Source organism: Camellia sinensis, chromosome 1, assembly GCF_055761805.1.
Source record: "Camellia sinensis isolate YWXY chromosome 1, ASM5576180v1, whole genome shotgun sequence".
Classification (NCBI taxonomy): Eukaryota; Viridiplantae; Streptophyta; class Magnoliopsida; order Ericales; family Theaceae; genus Camellia; species Camellia sinensis.
In genome coordinates, this window is record NC_138961.1 from 110236557 (window position 1) to 110254833 (window position 18277).

General features: G+C 31.3%; 1 protein-coding gene across 22 annotated transcripts in view; it reads right to left on the minus strand.

Moving 5' to 3' along the window:
* Positions 1–14690, minus strand: part of LOC114290664 (protein disulfide-isomerase 5-4) — a 66088-nt gene extending 51398 nt beyond the window's left edge. For 10 of the 22 annotated variants that reach the window (XM_082882063.1, XM_082882047.1, XM_082882024.1 and 7 more), the window contains exons 1-7: positions 14002–14690; positions 12191–12281; positions 11768–11862; positions 11270–11327; positions 10807–10950; positions 10352–10513; positions 8486–8612 (exon numbers count right to left, since the gene is read on the minus strand). In XM_082882063.1, coding sequence (XP_082738189.1) covers positions 8486–8599 — 114 coding nt within the window. In that variant the 5' untranslated portion in view covers positions 8600–8612; positions 10352–10513; positions 10807–10950; ... (2 more) ...; positions 12191–12281; positions 14002–14690. Of the gene's footprint in view, positions 1–271; positions 311–465; positions 558–706; positions 806–1892; positions 1970–2111; positions 2217–5065; positions 5101–6005; positions 6135–6263; positions 6362–8485; positions 8613–10351; positions 10514–10806; positions 10998–11269; positions 11328–11767; positions 11863–12190; positions 12282–13631; positions 13731–14001 lie in introns of those variants that run through there. The other 12 variants (XM_082881976.1, XM_082881972.1, XM_082882003.1 and 9 more) reach the window with 10 other exon arrangements.
* Positions 14691–18277: the final 3587 nt, after the last annotated feature.

An 18277-nucleotide genomic window follows, 5' to 3' on the forward strand; every position in this document is an offset into this window, starting at 1 on the left:
CCAAAAAATAAATTTGAAAACACAAGACACTTCTTATTAAATTCAATGCAGTTTTTATTGAAATTAATGCACTTCTTTTAACTATTTGACCTATTTTCAAGACACTTCCATATTTCAATTCCAATATTCAGCACTTTTAGCATTTGTCATATACAAATATCAAGTTAAAAGGACACAACAATTGCACGAATTATAACTAAGATCATTCCAATAAAATAAATGAAATATATCTTTTAAGAACGGAGCCAAAAAGATGACACAAGGAACTTACTTCTCTACATTTCATGAGCTTTAGCATTAATGGGAAAAACTACAAATGCAAGACTGATGTTAGAGAAGGATAAGTTACCAAAATATTTGATATACATGTTTCATATTTCTTCTTTTCTACTTCTAAATCTGAAAATTCAGTCAAATAAAGAAACTAAATCCTATGCAAAGAATCATGCCAATCTCAAATCATACCTAAGGGAGTAATGTAGAGAAATTAGTTAGAAATTTTCTCTTGTTAAGATTTCGAAAGTCCAATGTAGCAGCAACAAGGGTCTAAAAATTCACTGCAATCAAACATTGGAAGAGTGATTTTCAAATATGATTTATCATATGATATGCATAAATAGAGAATAATTGTTAGATGAAATCATAATTTCATTTTTTCCCCAAAAATAAACTATTGTGAAAGGACTACAAACTAAACCATCTTTACCGGCTCAAACATGAATGAATGAAGGTCCTACTGGGATCAGCATCATGTAGAACCACCTCTCCAAAATAGAGAAAAAATAGACGAATTTCCTGAGTAAAACTATAGAATAAAAGAACAATGCTTACATTAGCACATATGTAAGCATAATGATGAGGGGAAGAACTAGGAGAGAGGCAAATATCAAGCACCAAAAATACTTCAACATTCCAAATAAATAGTAACTACAAGTTAATAACACCTGCAATCAATTCATGGTCATTTTTTTCCATGTTTCGTTTGGTTCTATTTTGAATGAGAACCATCATGGCTCGAGCTTTGACAGCTTTTTAAGCTAGACAAGGTCTCTTCTTTTTTTTTTTTTATAACAAAACAACTAACTCATTGCAGCAAGCAAACATATAAATTCTTCTCAAAAAAAGTATTTTCTCCCCCCAACCTAAACGATGCATTGTCCTCAATGTAAAAAACAAAATCACAAAGGTTAGGAGATTACATTAAATAATGAACCATGTCTATATATATATATATATATATATTTATTTATTTATTTTTTGAGCGTCAACAAAAATTTTATTAAAAAAGAAAAGATGAACCATGAACCTGCAAGGGATTATTGCCAAAAACACGAGGGAAAAAAATTACAAACGAAAAACTAACTCCTAAAAGTAACATTGCTTTTATTATTATGTTTATGGGTCTCTATAAATAGGGTCTTTTAATTCAATGGACTCCTCTCCTCTTCAGGTGGGAAATTCTCCAAAACTGGTTTAAGACGTTGGCCAATCACTTTAAAAATATTACCATTCCTGGGATTTTCAATCTCAACGGCCCCATGAGAAAAAACAATTTTAACTATGAAAGGGCCGGTCCATCTAGATCTCAATTTACCGGGAAACAAATGTAGTTTAGTTTTATACAAAAGAACCTTTTTGTGAAGGCTCAACAATTCATTTGAGTACAAAAAATATTAACATTAAAAACATATCATATACAATGACACGCTTTTTTCTTTCAAAACAGCACCCCTACCCCTTTTCTGCTCCCTTATCTACAAAAATATGAAATCTTGCCTTTAGGCAATAGCAATATTATCTTTTATTCGATGAAAAGCTACAAACACGAGACCGTTGTGAGTAAAAAGGTATATATATTATGTAGAGGGTTAGAAAATTAAGATAAAAATTACCATCTTGTTGCGCTGAATTTGAGCAGCCCAAGCACCCTTGACAACATTGCGGTCAGATCTAGTGTTCTTGCTATTATCTGAGTCACCCAATATATATTACATAAAAGGAACAAACAAGGAACAAAAGATGGGTTGTAATTAAAAGGAAAAACAAATAAATATTTGAAGAGCAAAATCAAAATATGACAGGACTGGAGGTACAATGAAATCTTGTCCAACCTTTGGGATAGGTTTTGTGGATGTTATGAGATGATTTCAAAGCAAACCGAGTCTTATGGGCCTGGTTGAGCAATTTATATTGTTGATGGCTCAAATGTACTTTTCCTAAAAATTTAAATTAAATACATTAAATCACAATTAAATATAAATTGAGAGAATGAATATAATATCCAAAATTCCTAGAATAACTACGTAATTTTAAGCATTCATCACACCTCCCAACCAGCTTTAATTTTAGAACCTAGCAATTAAGGCGACTAAAATAAACTCAAAAAGAAAAATAAACTCAAAAAGAAAAATAAAAGCAACTACTCTAAACCACTTCCGCAAGAAATCACGACTGAATTTAGCACATGCAACAAGCCCTTAATCCAATAGATTACCCCTCATGGACGAGTTAAAGTCTTGTGTTTCCAAAGACGTTACCCACAAACATCCAAAAATTTCTTTACTAAAACGACTTCTTTCATTCTCATGCCAAGGTTAAAGAACCAGTCATGAATTTCACAACCTTAACAAGATAATCAATCAAAGTTCAAAACACTAGCAGCAAGTAAAGATATCGCATGACATTCAAAATTTGGAGTGTGTGAAAAAAGTTCAACCAACACAGACACAACCTCAGCCTTAAAGTGAAATATAACCCAAATCTCTTTCTGAAACATGCTTCGACTCAAATCTCACCAATTATTGCACTCAACAAATAAATCACTCAGAATATGGTGCAAAAATTGCTCTCAATATATGCGAGTAGAACAATGTAAATCAAAGGCAAAATATCCCGCATACTAATTTTTTTGAAAAACGCTAATATGAAAGAATAAATAAATAGTCTCATGAATGGAATATCAAATACTGAGAAATAAAATTTCTAGAAATGTTACCCACAAACGTCAAAAATTTTCTTTACTCGAAGGATTTCTTTCGTTCTCATCCTAAAAGTTCAATAACAAGTCATGAATTTCACAACCTTAACAAGATAACCAATCAAAGTTCAAGACACTAGCAGCAAGTAAAGATATCTCATGACATTCAGAATTTGGCGTGTGAAAAAGTTTAGCCAACACATACACAACCTTAGCCTTAAAGTGAAATATAACCCAAATCTCTTTCTGAAACATGCTTCGACTCAAATCTCACCAGTTATTGCACTCAACAAATAAATCACTCAGAATATGGTATAAAAATTACTCTCAATATATGCGAGTAGAATAATGTAAATCAAAGGCAAAATATCCCGCATACTAATTTTTTGGAAAAACGCTATAATGAAAGAATAAATAAATAGTCTCATGAATAGAATATCAAATACTGAGAATTAAAATTACCACACCATCACCCCCAATCCATCATGTCCACTTGTAAACTATACCACACTCAAGATCAAATAGGACTTTTATTTGGTTGTAATGCTTGGGTTGAGGAATTACGAAAAAATAATAAAAAGCCAAAGGTGAATAAAAAAAAGGACGTCTGAGAGACAATTGGCATAAAAATAAACACAATTAGAGCATTATTCCAAATGCCTTGCTCTTTCTATTACTTTTCTTTTTGTCTTTTTCAACTTACTCCTTCTGCTTTTTTTTTTCTTTTTTTTTTCCCTTCGTTGAACACAATTTATTTCTTATTCTTTTTTTCAGCTTTTCTCCTTTTTTTTTTCTTTTTTTTTTTTCAAACAAATTTGCCATTGTCAAACTCAAATAATCCCAACATATCTACAAAGTAAAAAGAAAGTATGGGTTGTGGGGTTAAACAAAGAAAGGCTAACATAAAGGCTCAAATTGGTTTCTAATGGTTCATGAAGTAATAATAAAAGAAAGAAAAATAAATAAAAGGCTCAAAGAAACAAAGATGGCCTAAAATCATCTCTCAAGAATTAGTATGGTCCTTCAACTTTCATGATCTCAAGGGAATAAAAGTGTCATAAAAAATTGATTTATTCTCAGCATTCAACCAAAATGAAGAAATAATGAGACTAAACAACAAATTAATGTCCTTCCAAAGAAAATTAAGAGTAGATGTATAGTAACCCTCCAATAAATGATTGGCACAAAACTCACAGGGTTAAAAGTCTCCACTATCATTCTTCAAGAATTTCAAGTCATATCCACTTATCAACTAAAAATCATATTCATGTGGCCAAAGTGCAGTGCAATTATTTCCAAATACGAACACATGAAATACTTTAACAAAGTAGCTAGCATATCAAACTTCAACACAATTTCTCAAGTTAAAGCAATAAAATACTACAAGTATGCCGAATCACTCAATGCATAGAACAATACATTACCATGCACACCTTTTTTTTCTTTTTTTAAACAAAACAACTAACTCATTGTACCAAGCAAACATATAAATTCTTCCCAAAATAAGTATCTTCTCCCCCCAACCTAAACGATGCATCATCCTCGAGGGAGTAAAAAGTGTGATAACAAATTGATTTGTTCTCAGCATTCAACCAAAAATGAAAAAATAATGAGACTAAACAACAAATTAATGCGCTTCCAAAGAAAAATTAAGAGTAGATGTATAATAACCCTCCAATAAATGATTGGCACAAAACTCACAGGGTTAAAAGTCTCCACTATCATTCCTCAAGATTTTCAAGTCATACCCACTTATCAACTAAAAATCATATTCATGTGGCTGAAGTGCAGTGCAATGATTTCCAAATATGAACACACGGAATACTTTAACAAAGTAGCTAGCATATCAAACTTCAAAACAATTCTCAAGTTAAAGCAATTAAATACCACAAGTATGCCCAATCACTCAATGTATAGAACAAAAGAATACCATGAGCACTAAATTTTTTTTTTTTTTTAACAAAATAACTAACTCATAGCTGCAAGCAAATATATAAATTCTTCTCAAAATAAGTATTTTCTCCCCCCAAACTAAACAATGCATTGTCCTGAATGTAAAAAATAAAATCAAAAAGTTAAGGAGATTACCTTAAATGATTAACTATGTCTATATGTGCCATTGCCTGCAAGGGGTTAGCGCCAAAAACACAAAGGAAAAAAAATACAAATGAAAAACTAACAACTCCTAAAAGTAACATTATTTTGAATAACATGCACAAACCGAATCATTGGAAATTTTGATCAATTATTTTGAACAACTTTTTGAATGGAGTAAAGGAAGTTGGAATCGTCGATCTCTAATTATCTAAAAACTACGAAAAGGGTGTTTTTGGTTTCTATAACGCGCCACAACAAATGAAACACAAAATTCCAACAAAATCTCCACAAAAGAAAAGATAAAATTGAATAAGATAATACATGTATTAGCAGTTCACTCTTTGCATGTTTTTTCCACATGAAACTATTAACAAAGTTTTTTTTTCCCACTTTTCCTTCCATTTCTTTTTCCCTTCTCATACAAGATCTACCGGATGCTTATCATGAAATATAGCCCAAATTATTGGAAAGGAATTTCCAAACCTCACACATATGTTGGAACACTATAGCAATCGCAATCAAATACTTCACAGGATCAATATAAATAAATTATATATTACATATATATATAACACCACGTACATCAGTATAACCAATGGCCCTATTTTTGTTTCATCATAGAGTAGTTGAAAAAGGCGTCATTTCAATACATTATGTAAACAAAAACCTATGACCTACTCAATTCTCAATTCAACAGCACACCCAATTTTCAAACAACACAATTCAAATAATTTTGGTTGAAACTCATATTAAATTGTATGAATCGAACCGTGCATCATACAATTCTAACACCATACTAGTTGGAACCTATAAAAGTCGTGTCAATAGAATTATTTTGATCAGTTACTCATGAAATACAATATCCATTTCCAAGGAATTGTAGCAATGTAAGTGAATTTATTCTTCAGTGATAACTGAGATTAGAAATTACATGGTTGTCGACTCTGCTAGCTGGTGCCGGAGGCAAGACGAGATCTGCTTCCAGATCAGGTTGAAGATATGCAGGCACCCCCATCACCTTCTATCTCCATGAACATGTTAGCTTCCCAAGAATCACGCTCTGCATCACAACATCAAAAAGGATAAATGAAAAAAAATAAAAACTAAAAAAAACTAGGGCCCAGTTTAGTCTCCATTTCCAAGCAATGGCAGCAACATAAGTGAAGGAATTCTTGAGTGATAACTGAAATTACCTGGTTGTTGACTCACTGCTTTGTTGAGGAATTCTTTAGTCTTCATCACTTGTGTTACTACTCGCTGCTCAGTTGCCATTGAATAAAAAAAGGTCTACATTAATCGCCCAAAAAACACATGGATTTATTATATATAGCCCAACAGACATTAATTATGTAGCAACTACCACCAATAAACTACTAAGTGAATTTTTAGACCATGTAGAAGCTACACTGAAATTTCGAAATCTTAACAAGAGAAAACTTCTAACTAATTTCCCTACATTACTCCCTCAGGTATGATTTGAGATTGGCATGATTCTTTGCTTAGGATTTAGTTTCTTTATTTGACTGAATTTTCAGATTTAGAAGTAGAAAAGAAGAAATACGAAACATGGATATCAAATATTTTGGTAACGTATCCTCCTGTAACATCAGTCTTGCATTTGTAGTTTTCTCCATTATTGCTAAAGCTCCTGAAATGTAGAGAAGCAAGTTCCTCATGTCATCTTTTTGTTCTGTTCTTAATAGATATATGTAATTTATTTCATTGGAATGGCCTTAGTTATAATCCGTATAATTGTTGTGTCCTCAAGATATTTGTACATGACAAATGCTCGAAGTGCTGTATATTGGAATTGAAATAAAGAAGTGTCTTGAAAATAGGTCAAACAGTTAAAAGAAGTGCATTAATTTCAATAAAAACTGCATTGAATTTAATAAAAAGTGTCTTGTGTTTTCAAATTTATTTTTTGGCCTACTTTTCGTGTCCTCGAGGCACTTGTTAACAAGACCCTTCATATATTGGTATTCATAATTGTAGTTTTATTTTATTTTCGTCCCGTCAATGCTACTTCAGAAATAAATTTTGTTCCTTATGTGATGCCACATCTTATTTTGTATGTTTAAAGTTATTATGCACCTTCTCGACCTTGTTGGAACAAAATATGGTATAGTAATTTCGTACTGAAACTAATTGAGCTTAATGGAGATTTTGAAAACTAAACACGTATGTTTAATTTCAAAAAGGAGGACCTAAAAGAATCCTTAGAGCCTGGTGTCAAGAGAAAATTGAGAAACTAATTGGCATGAGTCGTATTTTATTTTTGAGTTACAACTTATGTCTACAAATTGGCTTTCCTACTTAACAAAAAAAATAAAAATAGAATCATCTTTATCGACTCAAAAATGAATGAATGAAGGTCCTCATACTAGGATCAGCATCATGTAGAACCACCTCTCCAAAATAAAGAAAAAATAGACGAATTTCCTGAGTAAAACTATAGAATAGAAGAACAATGGTTACATCATCACATATGTAAGCATAATGATGAGGGGAAGAACTAGGGGAGAGGCAAATATCAAGCACCAAAAATACTTCAACATTCCAAATAAATAGTAACTACAAGTTAATAACACCTGCAATCAATTCATGGTCATTTTTTTCCAAGTTTTGTTTGTTTCTTGTTTGGTTGAAGGGCTATTTTTTATAAAATTAAACTTCTAAATAACTGAAAATCTCGGCGGTTGCCTTGCCCTCAATCTCCATCAACATCTCCAAATTACATGGACTACACTAACAGGAACTGCAATGTATGTAGAACTCTGAACTTGAAGTAAAAGTAAAATTAAATAAAATGAGACAAACAATACACATTTTTTAACAATGGAAAAGTGGGGACATGCATATAGGAGTCACCCAAAAAAAAAAAAAAAGAAGCAACAACATTATTTAATGGGAACTGCATTTTTATAACTAAAATCTATGGCGGTAGTGATGGAAAATTATTTGTACATCCACAAGAAAAGATGTAGGCAAGTTGCACCCTGCCATGACACAATATACATTGAATGCTTTGATTTTCAAGCTTTTCCAATAGAAGCTTCAGAGTAATACCAAAACAAAACTTGTCTCAATTCTACTAAAATAACTTTTTTACCTCATAAGAGAAAATTTGGTCTATAAATAGAGTAGGAGTTTTCACTGTAAGTAGGGGAACCAATGCACATATTAAAGCTAAAACACATATTAAAGCTAAAATAGAACATGAATTTCAAAATTACTATACAGAGTGAAAATATTGTGACATGCATCAAGAATAAAGTGAAAACATTGACATCATGCAATGCTATAGCAAAATACACATCAAGAGAGAGAGGAGAGATAGTGACAGTGGTGATTAGGAGTTTGATGAGGGTGTGTGGTCATAAAGCAATCAATGGATAGAAAAATCAATACCAGTAAAAGAAGACCACTAGAGGTTTGAGATTGAGAAATCGAAGCCACTGAGCATTGAAAAATCTTGTTAAGTTGCAGATAAACCCTAGCTATGAAATCTTCAACACACTTCATGAAGCTTGTTCACCTGATCATATTGAAATCACATAAAGAAAAATAATCACAAGAATAATCAAGCAATTTTATACAGATTTCAATTAATCTCAAGCAATTTGAAGCAAAATTTAAGCAATTCTCCATCATCAGAAAGACGATTTCAGAAAAATAAATAACTAGATTTCAAGATGCGTGATGGATTTCAGACGATCTCACGCTTCTTCTTCGTCTTAGGGTTTGAGTGTGGTTTAGGAGGTTTCTGCTACTTCGTCTAAGGGTTTTTTTTGTGCTTCGTCTTCATGTTCTCCATCAGAAAGACGATTTGAATGAGTCAATTTCAAAGGTTTTGGGTTTCTCAAATGGATAGAAGCTAGAGAGATCGAAAGGGTTTAGGTTTATGGAGAGAGAGAGCAACGATGGAAGATAATAGAGAGAGAGAGAGAGGCGACAATAAACAAAGGAGTGAAAAGAGAGAGGAGACCGTTATAAAACCCTAATTTTGAAGCGGTGGAAGATCAGCGAGAGAGAGGGGTCTAGAAACAAAGGAGGGAAAAGAGAGTGAAAGTTGTGAAACCCTAATTTTTAACACGTTACCTTGGGGGTAAGTGGAAGCAAGCTTCAACCAACCAAGCTACCTTAAAATGTTGATATGGAACTGAAATTAATAATTTATATATATATATACTAATGTATGCCCGTGTTGTTGAGATCAAAATGCAGTTATAATTTATACGTATCATGCTAAAATTTGTAAAATCTGTAACTTTTTTTGATAAAAATACTAAAAAAGTATAAAGAAATATTCATCTTATGGATTAAAATATAATTTATCTAATTTGTTGCGCAAAAAAAAAAAAAATTGAGGTCAAAATATAAATAGATGGTCCGTTTGGTTTGGATTTTCAAATAATTTTATAATTAGAGTTTGGTTGTATATTTTGAAAATAATTTTTACAAATTTGAAATTCAAAACTTATTTGGTTTATAGTTTTCAAAAATAATTTTTAAAATTTTCAATCTGTATTTTATTACTTTTAGTAAACTTTTTAAATATTTTAATCAACATTTTTTACTTTTTCAGATCCATTCAATCTGAATACACTTAAAAATTATAAAATTTAGAGTAATGTTATAAAATTTACACTTAAAAATTTTTAAAATAATTTTTACAAATTTAAAATAAAATTTTATAATTTTGCATGATTTATGTATTTTTATGTATTTTAAGTATTTGAACTCAAATTATAGTAAATAATACATTTTAATTATTTTTTTATATTTTGTATAAAATAAATACTAACAAAAACAAAAACATAATTTGTTCCCAAGAGAGTGAGGCGACGGTAGCGGTGGCCGTGACAGACAACAAAACACACTTTGTGTCCAAGAGCCACAACAGCCCAAAAAAACAAAAAACAAAAAAAAACTCTTCACCCCCACCCACCCATCCATCCTTTCTCGCTCATCTCACTTTTTCAAATTTCAAATTTTAAAACACACACTGACTCTCTCTCTCTCTCCCCTCAAAACACACTTTGCTACCCCAAGAAGAAGAGGCCAAATCTATAAAGGCCAAAAAAATAATCCTGCCATATTAAGTGTTTGTGACGTGAGAGAGAGAGAGAGAAGAGTATTTGGGCGGGAATCAAGTGTTTGGTACATTTGAAAGGATTGATCTTAACCATAGATATACACTTAGAATTAATTTGGACCATTAAAAATCATTTTGGACATTTTTAAAAATCATCATGCCATATTATATAGATTTACCTTTGCCATTGTCACTATGTCAGGCACAATGCCTTGGGTCTCAAATCCCCAAAAATGGCTCCCAGTGACCTCATCGGCAATACAAAGCCCTCCTACTTTCTTAATACTGCTGTATACGGCAGGGAAGTGACCTGGGGCTAATTCAATAATTCCACCCACTCCCTGTCATTTTAGAGAGTAGTTCAAATTAGACAGTAACTCGGAAGAGGTAATATTAATAGGAAAATGATATTCTCACACAATTTTTGTACAGAATTTAAGACAAATAATGTGGCAATAACACTCTTGCAATTATGAACCATAGTGATGGGCATTTGACTATCAATGTAGGGATATAAATGCGACACATCATTTTGCATAAATTTTTGTGTTAAATCCTGTGTGTACATCATTACCCTAATCAATATAGCCACAAAAAGAAACAATAAAAACAAATTTACATAGACGATGCTTACCTGTATGGCTTCAGAAATAAAACCAGCTACATGCCCTAGAGCTCCAAAGGTAATGAGATCTTCAACATCTCTTGCATACTTCTCCCTGTCTGAACCAAAGACTCCACTGTATGGATCTGGGTTAAGGGCAAGGTGAACTCCGCTCTGTTGACCAATCCAAAAAGAATGCCACGATTAGGGGACTGGATTATCTGTAATAATAATTTGGGGTAAACATAATAACCTCCCAAACAGATACTAGTAAAGATTCCACAAAAATCTCACCTCATTCCCTCTGTTGATATTAGAAAGAAAATTAACTCCATGATAAAAATATAAAGTTGAGGTTGCAAAATCTCATTCTCTTTGGTTAAATAAGAAGCACAACCAATTTTTGTAGAATCACTCACATGATTACATTCGATGCTTGAATTTACTCTTCAAGGAGTAATAAATTGCAGTGAAATGAGTCATTGAAACTTACTGTTCCCAAGATATCACTCACGTCAACAGCAGCGAATTCACACGAGAGTGCAGGGAAGCTACCCCAAAAAAAAAAAAAAAAAAACAGAATGTTAGTTCAACAGACCAATCAAAAGTAGAATTAACATTGCAAAACGAAAGTGGAGAAATTGACTGAATACGAGAAACACAACGTACCTGCCCTAAATATTGCAAAACAAGTAGAAATGTAAAATATCAACAAAAAAAAAATTTAAAAATAGTTTGTAGGAAATTCATAGAAAAAATTTCAAGAGTATTACGTATCAACATAGTGACTACAAAGGTATATAGGTGACGAAGGTTCTGCACAAACAATTTCATGACCTCCAATATAGTAAAAGCACTGAATTTTATGTTCATTTATAGGTGTGGGTTCTTACAACTGCTTCTTGCAATATTTAAAAATTTGAGCAAAAACAAGGAGAAAATTCGAATGAATGTTGCTTAATAAGAAATAAAATTAGGTCCACGACAATACCTAAAATTAAAATCAATGCGCAAGAATTCCCCATCAGAACTCTTGTCAACAATTACAGATGTAGATGTGCTCACTGTAAAATAGTTATTTAGTTCCTGCAAAAATAAATTTGAGATTTAATTCTGTATAGAAAGTAAAACCACAAAACAATTAAGCATACTATGATACTAGTATACTACTTTGTGAAAAGAGAGACACATGCATTCATGTAATGCAACTAGGACAGGAAGTGAATACCTAAAATAAAAAATGTGACAACTAATAAATGAAAGAAGAAACCAACAAAAACTTAATGCAATTTTTTAAGAGCAGTGATACATCAATATAGACTTGAATCAAACTCATTTTTCATGTAATGATGAATAGTCATGATCTACATATCACATCAATAAATCTCCAATGAAATAAAAATGAGCTTCCTACCATTCCAAATAAAAATATTATGGAAAAGGCGGCGATTATTGATAATCCAGCACCTGGTAATGATGCCTCTGTCAAATCTCTAGGAATTTTCCTGAAAAATAAAAAAATAATTATGAATGAAAATAAAATGAAACACGGAAAAAAAACCTCAATAAAAACAATCATCAATAACCATGGGAAGACATAATATTTGACGCAAAACATGTACTTTGCCACAGGCAACCAAAACCAAAGGGAAAGAAAAAGAATAGAAGAGGCCACATCTGGGTGGATCATCACATTGTTTCCTTCCTTATATTATCTGCAAATTTTAAAATAAAATTGAAATAGAATAATCTCTTATTGTCAAGTCACCAATTGTCCCAAAAGCTCAAGTTGTCACGAAATAGGCCCAACAATGTATATCAAGCTATCCAACACCCTCCGTCAACCAACAGAGAAACATACTTAAGGTGCCCTGATTTCTAAATTCCTTCAAGGACTAGTTGTTCCTCTGCCTTTAAATGCATCCCATAAAGCACAAAGTAGCCACAACCCATATTTTCCGCTTGCTTCTAATAATTTTTACTCCTAGCAAATCAGTCAGACCTCATGAATACCAAAAGTCATATTAAAAGACGAAAGTGCCACACATCTACCACCTATATATAGTGAGATGATAATTCACCATATCCTGCTCTAATTTCATATGTAGAGAGAGAGAGGATGCAACCAAATCTGGAAATGATAAAATCTTATGCATTTTATAACTAATTTGGCATCGCTCGAGCAGTGATTCAATATTTGCAGTTCTACAAATACATGCTTCAAATCCTACACACCCTTATATACTGCTGGACCACCACTCAAGCGGTGAATCCCCAGTCTCTGAATTTTGAAATGGCGAACTGCGTCAACCTGTCAACAGCAGTTCAGAAGCTATAGATGATGTGCTGACTTGCTTGCAACTTTAAGTCCATGGATGGGATTCACTGAATGTAAAGTCAAAAGGTCTTACATTACAAGAGCTATGCTACATACAACTCAAATTAATTTGGATTATAAAGCAATAAAGCACATAAGGCCATGTTTGGCAATTGGTTAAAATAGCCAAAAAGTAAAAAGCCAAATCATTCTCTCTACATTTTTTACACGTCTTTTCATAAGAAATAAAAAAAACTACTGAAAAGTCACTTCTCAAAGAAACCCATATTATGTCAAACCCATATTATGTCAAGGTTATATGGGATTGCCAAACTACACTAGAGAAGACTCTATGGCCTAACCCATATTATGTCAAGGTTAGACTCAATCCATCCTCCCAGCAGCCTCAATTTCAGGGACTGATCACTATAGAGAATCTCCTTTTAATTCAAGATTAAAAACAAAACAAAACAAAACAAAATGTCATAAAAACCTAACACAACCATCCTTTTTTAGCAAAAAGCATTATGTTCTATACCTGTTATTAGAAACTCGACCTGAACATTCGAACCTAGGCGAACTAAATGCTAAGTCCATTGAGAACCAAAACCCAACGCTTCAAGAACAATGACAAGTCCTGATATCAATCAAAACGTATAACAAAAACCAACAAAAATAAAAAATAAAAAAAATGTAATTCTATATACATTATATCTAACTCGGATCTAACAACAACGACTCAAATAAACAACTCTAAAAATGTATGTATTCATGAAATAAAGGAGAAGAACAGAGAGAGAAGGGAAAAAATATCAAACCCACATCACACCAATCAATAAAGTGTACATAACCTTGAAGCGAATGTAAAATAAAGAGCTGCAGGAAGCCCGAAATTGGGGGTAAAATACCTCTGTTATTGAAGACGGCAGTGGGGTTTGAAATTGGGGTAAAACAAAGAAATGCTTCACTCTCTGCTCATCAAACCAACACTCTCCTCCTCCTCACTCTCTCCCATCCACAACCCCCATTCCCCCTCTCTCTCTCCTCCTTCGGTTCCTCCCGTCCCACCGCCAGAACCTCCGCTACCTGAAAACCCTCGGAATCATCAACCCCCAAACCAGAACCAGAACTCCCTCCCCAGAATCCCTAACCTAAATCCTCTCCACCGTCCATTTCTTCAGATCCAAGGGCTTCTCCGATTCCGACTTCCCTCGACTCTCCTTCCTCTGCCCCGACCTCTTCTCCGCCACCTTCTCCCACACTCAGCTCCAACAAATCTTCGATTTCTTCGCCACCGATTTGGCCGCCTCCGCCCAAGAATCACGCCGACTCATCGTCTGCTGTCCCAAAATTCTAAAAATGTATGTATTCATGAAATAAAGGAGAAGAAGAACAGGAAATCAAACTCTAAATTACACATGTAGTATTAATCAAACCCACATCGAGAGAGAACCCTAGAGAGAGAAAGAGAGTGTGTGAACACAACACCCATCTCTTTTACACATTGAGATAGAACGTGGAGAGAGGGAGTTAAAGAGACGTTTGGCAGACGTGGGAGAGAGAGCAGACGTGGGGAAAGAGTAAAGAGTGTTTGGGCGGAAAAAAAATTAATCTCAACCGTATATATTGATTAAAAATTATTTCAGTCATTCAAATAAAATGTATCTTTGATATATTTTAACACTAGTGGCGGAGGCACACGCGATGCATGTGCAAATTCAGTAAAAAATTATATTATTCTTTTATTATATTTTTTAATAATAATATACATATGAATTATAAGTGTAATGTAATGCAAGCTAAATACTTCTAACTGTGTGTTGGTATATATTTCAAACAAAAATATGAACAATATAATATACACAAATCTTTTAAAAATATACAATATTTCCTAATTTTCACCACCAAAAATATATATATATATATATACATTATGAATTCATAAAATTATGAGAAATATCATGAAAAAAATTAAATATCTATTTTTAATTTTAATAACTTTATTATATATCATGAAAAAAGAAAAATGAAAGAAATAAAAAAAATTGAGATATAAATTTATTTTTTATTTGCTGAATCAAATTTAAAACTATACTCATACATAATTTTTCAAGGTATCTTAAATTATTATTTTTTCAATTTTAATATTTGTTGAAACCTTCTTATTATCTACAAATAATTTGTTAATCAATAAGTATAAAAAATAAACAAATAAATTGAACCTTATCTGATATAACAAATAAATTGAAATTTTAATTTTAATAACTTTTGGTGTCCTCCTTGTTATCTATAAATTTATTTTTTATTTGCTGAATCAAATTTAAAACTACACTCATACATAATTTTTCAAGGTATCTTAAATTATTATTTTTTCAATTTTAATATTTGTTGAAACCTTCTTATTATCTACAAATAATTTGTTAATCAATAAGTATAAAAAATAAACAAATAAATTGAACCTTATCTGATATAACAAATAAATTGAAAATTATTTGTTACTCGTGCATAATCTTATAGCTATCCTATATGTTTTCTGTTGTTAATTTTAAAATATTTTAAAATTTCCTTATCTTATAATATAACTTCTTATTGAGAGAAAATTGGGGAAAAAGTTTTAGCTAGTAATACATATCAAACACAAATAAGAGTTTGAGAGAAGGAGAATTGGTCAATCAAAATTGATATATCATAATAAAAAATATAATAAATTAAAAAGAAATTGAGAAAGAGAAAAAAAAATTCAGTCAAAAAAAATTGAGAGAAAGAAATGGAAAAAATAGTAGAGAATTGATTCATCACAATTGATATTTTATAATAAAAATTACAATAAATAAAATAAAAAGAAATTGAGAAAGAAAAAGTTTCAGTCCAAAAAATTGAGAGAAAGAACTGAAAAAAAAAAAGTGAAGAATTAATTCATCACAATTGATATATAAACACAACTCTAGAACCCAAATAACAAATAAAGACTTTAAGAGAGAGAATTCGTTCATCCATCAAAAAATAAATAAAAATAAAAATTGAAAAATTTCACATCATAATGTCTACATGTTTCCATCAATAAAACTTTCAAAAAAAAAAAATCACATTATAAACATGTAGATTTTTATATGGCGGCTTCTATGAAAAAAAATTCATAAAAATATAAGTTTAAAATTCAAATTATAACGTCTACATTTTTTTTTTAATTTTGTTTTATTTGTTATTTTTTCAGTCAACGTGATCAACAAAATAGAACAAAAACTTCTATGACTGAGAATATAAAAAATTCAAGACTCTTAAACAATTTAAAAAATATATATGAAAATAAATAAATAAAATCAATAAAAATATTAAAATTGAAAATATTTAAATCATTTACCATCAAAGAGAAACAATAGTCTTGTTTACACTTTCTCTACCATCATTCTTGAGAGAACAAAAATAGTTTTAAAATAGTCTTTTTATATTAGTTTTAAAAAAATAAATTCTAAAAATATTGTTAGAAAATCAAACCGGCACACACAACAATCCAACAACCATTCTTCATTGTACAGCAACCTCCCCGCCCGCTCTCTCTCTCTCTCTCTCTCTCTCTCTCTCTCTCTCTCTCTCTCTCTCTCTCTCTCTCTCTCTCTCACGCCACCACGCAACACCAGAAACCATTCGAACTATCAAATTGATTTTGATTTGATTTGGAAAATAAAAAATTTAAAATTCTTAAACAATTTACAGAATATATAAACAAAACATATATGGAAAACGAAAAAACAAAAATTTCAATCAATGAAAATATAAAAATTAATGATTCTTAAATTACTTACCATCAAAGAGAAACAATAGTCTTGCCCTGTCTTATTTTTTTTTTTTTTATTTGTGAAAAACAATAGTCTTAAATATGTTAGAGATGAATATGCGTTTGAAAAGGTGTTTGTGGATCGTGTAACAAAAAAAAAAAGAAGGTGTTTGTGGAAGTTCAAAATTGGTTTGGTTGAGATATGTGAGGGAACGTGGGTGGGGTGGGGTGGGGTGGGGAGGATGTGGATATATTTATTTATTTATTTATTTTTATTATCTAATTACAGGTGGCAAAAGCTTCTGGAGACAAAAGTTGGGCTTCATGACACCAAAATTGGTGTTGGCTTTTAATAATAGAATAGATTATCTAATTACAGGTGGCAAAAGCTTCTGGAGACAAAAGTTGGGCTTTATGACACCAAAATTGGTGTTGGCTTTTAATAATAGAATAGATATTTTTAAAATTTGTTCAAATAAATACATTTTAACATATTTTTAAAAATTATTTTGTCTTATAATATAGATATTAGTTTTATCTTTATCCTTTTATATATATATAGTTTGTTGGGCAAATTACATATACCCCTCGAGTTTTTAGTTAAATTACAAATATCTCCTTGAGGTTTGAGAAATTACAAATTTTCTCCTGAATGTTATATTTGCATAACAAATTAGAGGGTAATTTGTTATGAAATTTAAACCTCAGGGGGCAAATTTTATTTAAGCCTTTCAACTTCATAATCAAGTTTGTGTAATCTAATTTATAATTAAGGCCTTACACTTTTTTTGTCTTTAACATTTTTTTTTATTTATATATAAAAAAATTACTTTTTCAGTTAAAATAATTTAAAAATAAAAGAAAATTGAAAATATTGAAAGCAAAAATAAATAAATAAATAAGATAAAAAATATATAAATAATAAAATTTGTATATTTTTAATCTTTGATGAAGTCCCTTTCATTCACTTTCTGCTCTTATTAATTTTTTTTTTCTTTTTATCTTTTTGTTCGTTATGAGGATATGAACTGAAGCAACGTAACTTTGAATAGATCACAGAAGTGAAATGATTTATTTATCGAATTTGTTGTCGCTCGAATCGTTTGAATTTGTGCCAGTTGGACGATTGGTTTCACCTTCGTCTACCGCAGTTGTCATCCTGTCATCTAGATGACTAGTGTGAACAAATTCATGCAATTCAGACGACACCAAATTGGATGAATGTAACATTACTAATCACAAAAATGGGTCAGGGATTTGTGGGGCGGGAAAAACCGAACCCCATTAGAGGCGAGACGGTGGTAAAAATGGTCTTTGTTAGGGATGAGAAATGGAAATGGAAAAAAATAATAATAATTGGAGATTGGCAGAGAGTGTAAAACTCACCCTTCTTGTCTCGTTGCCATTCT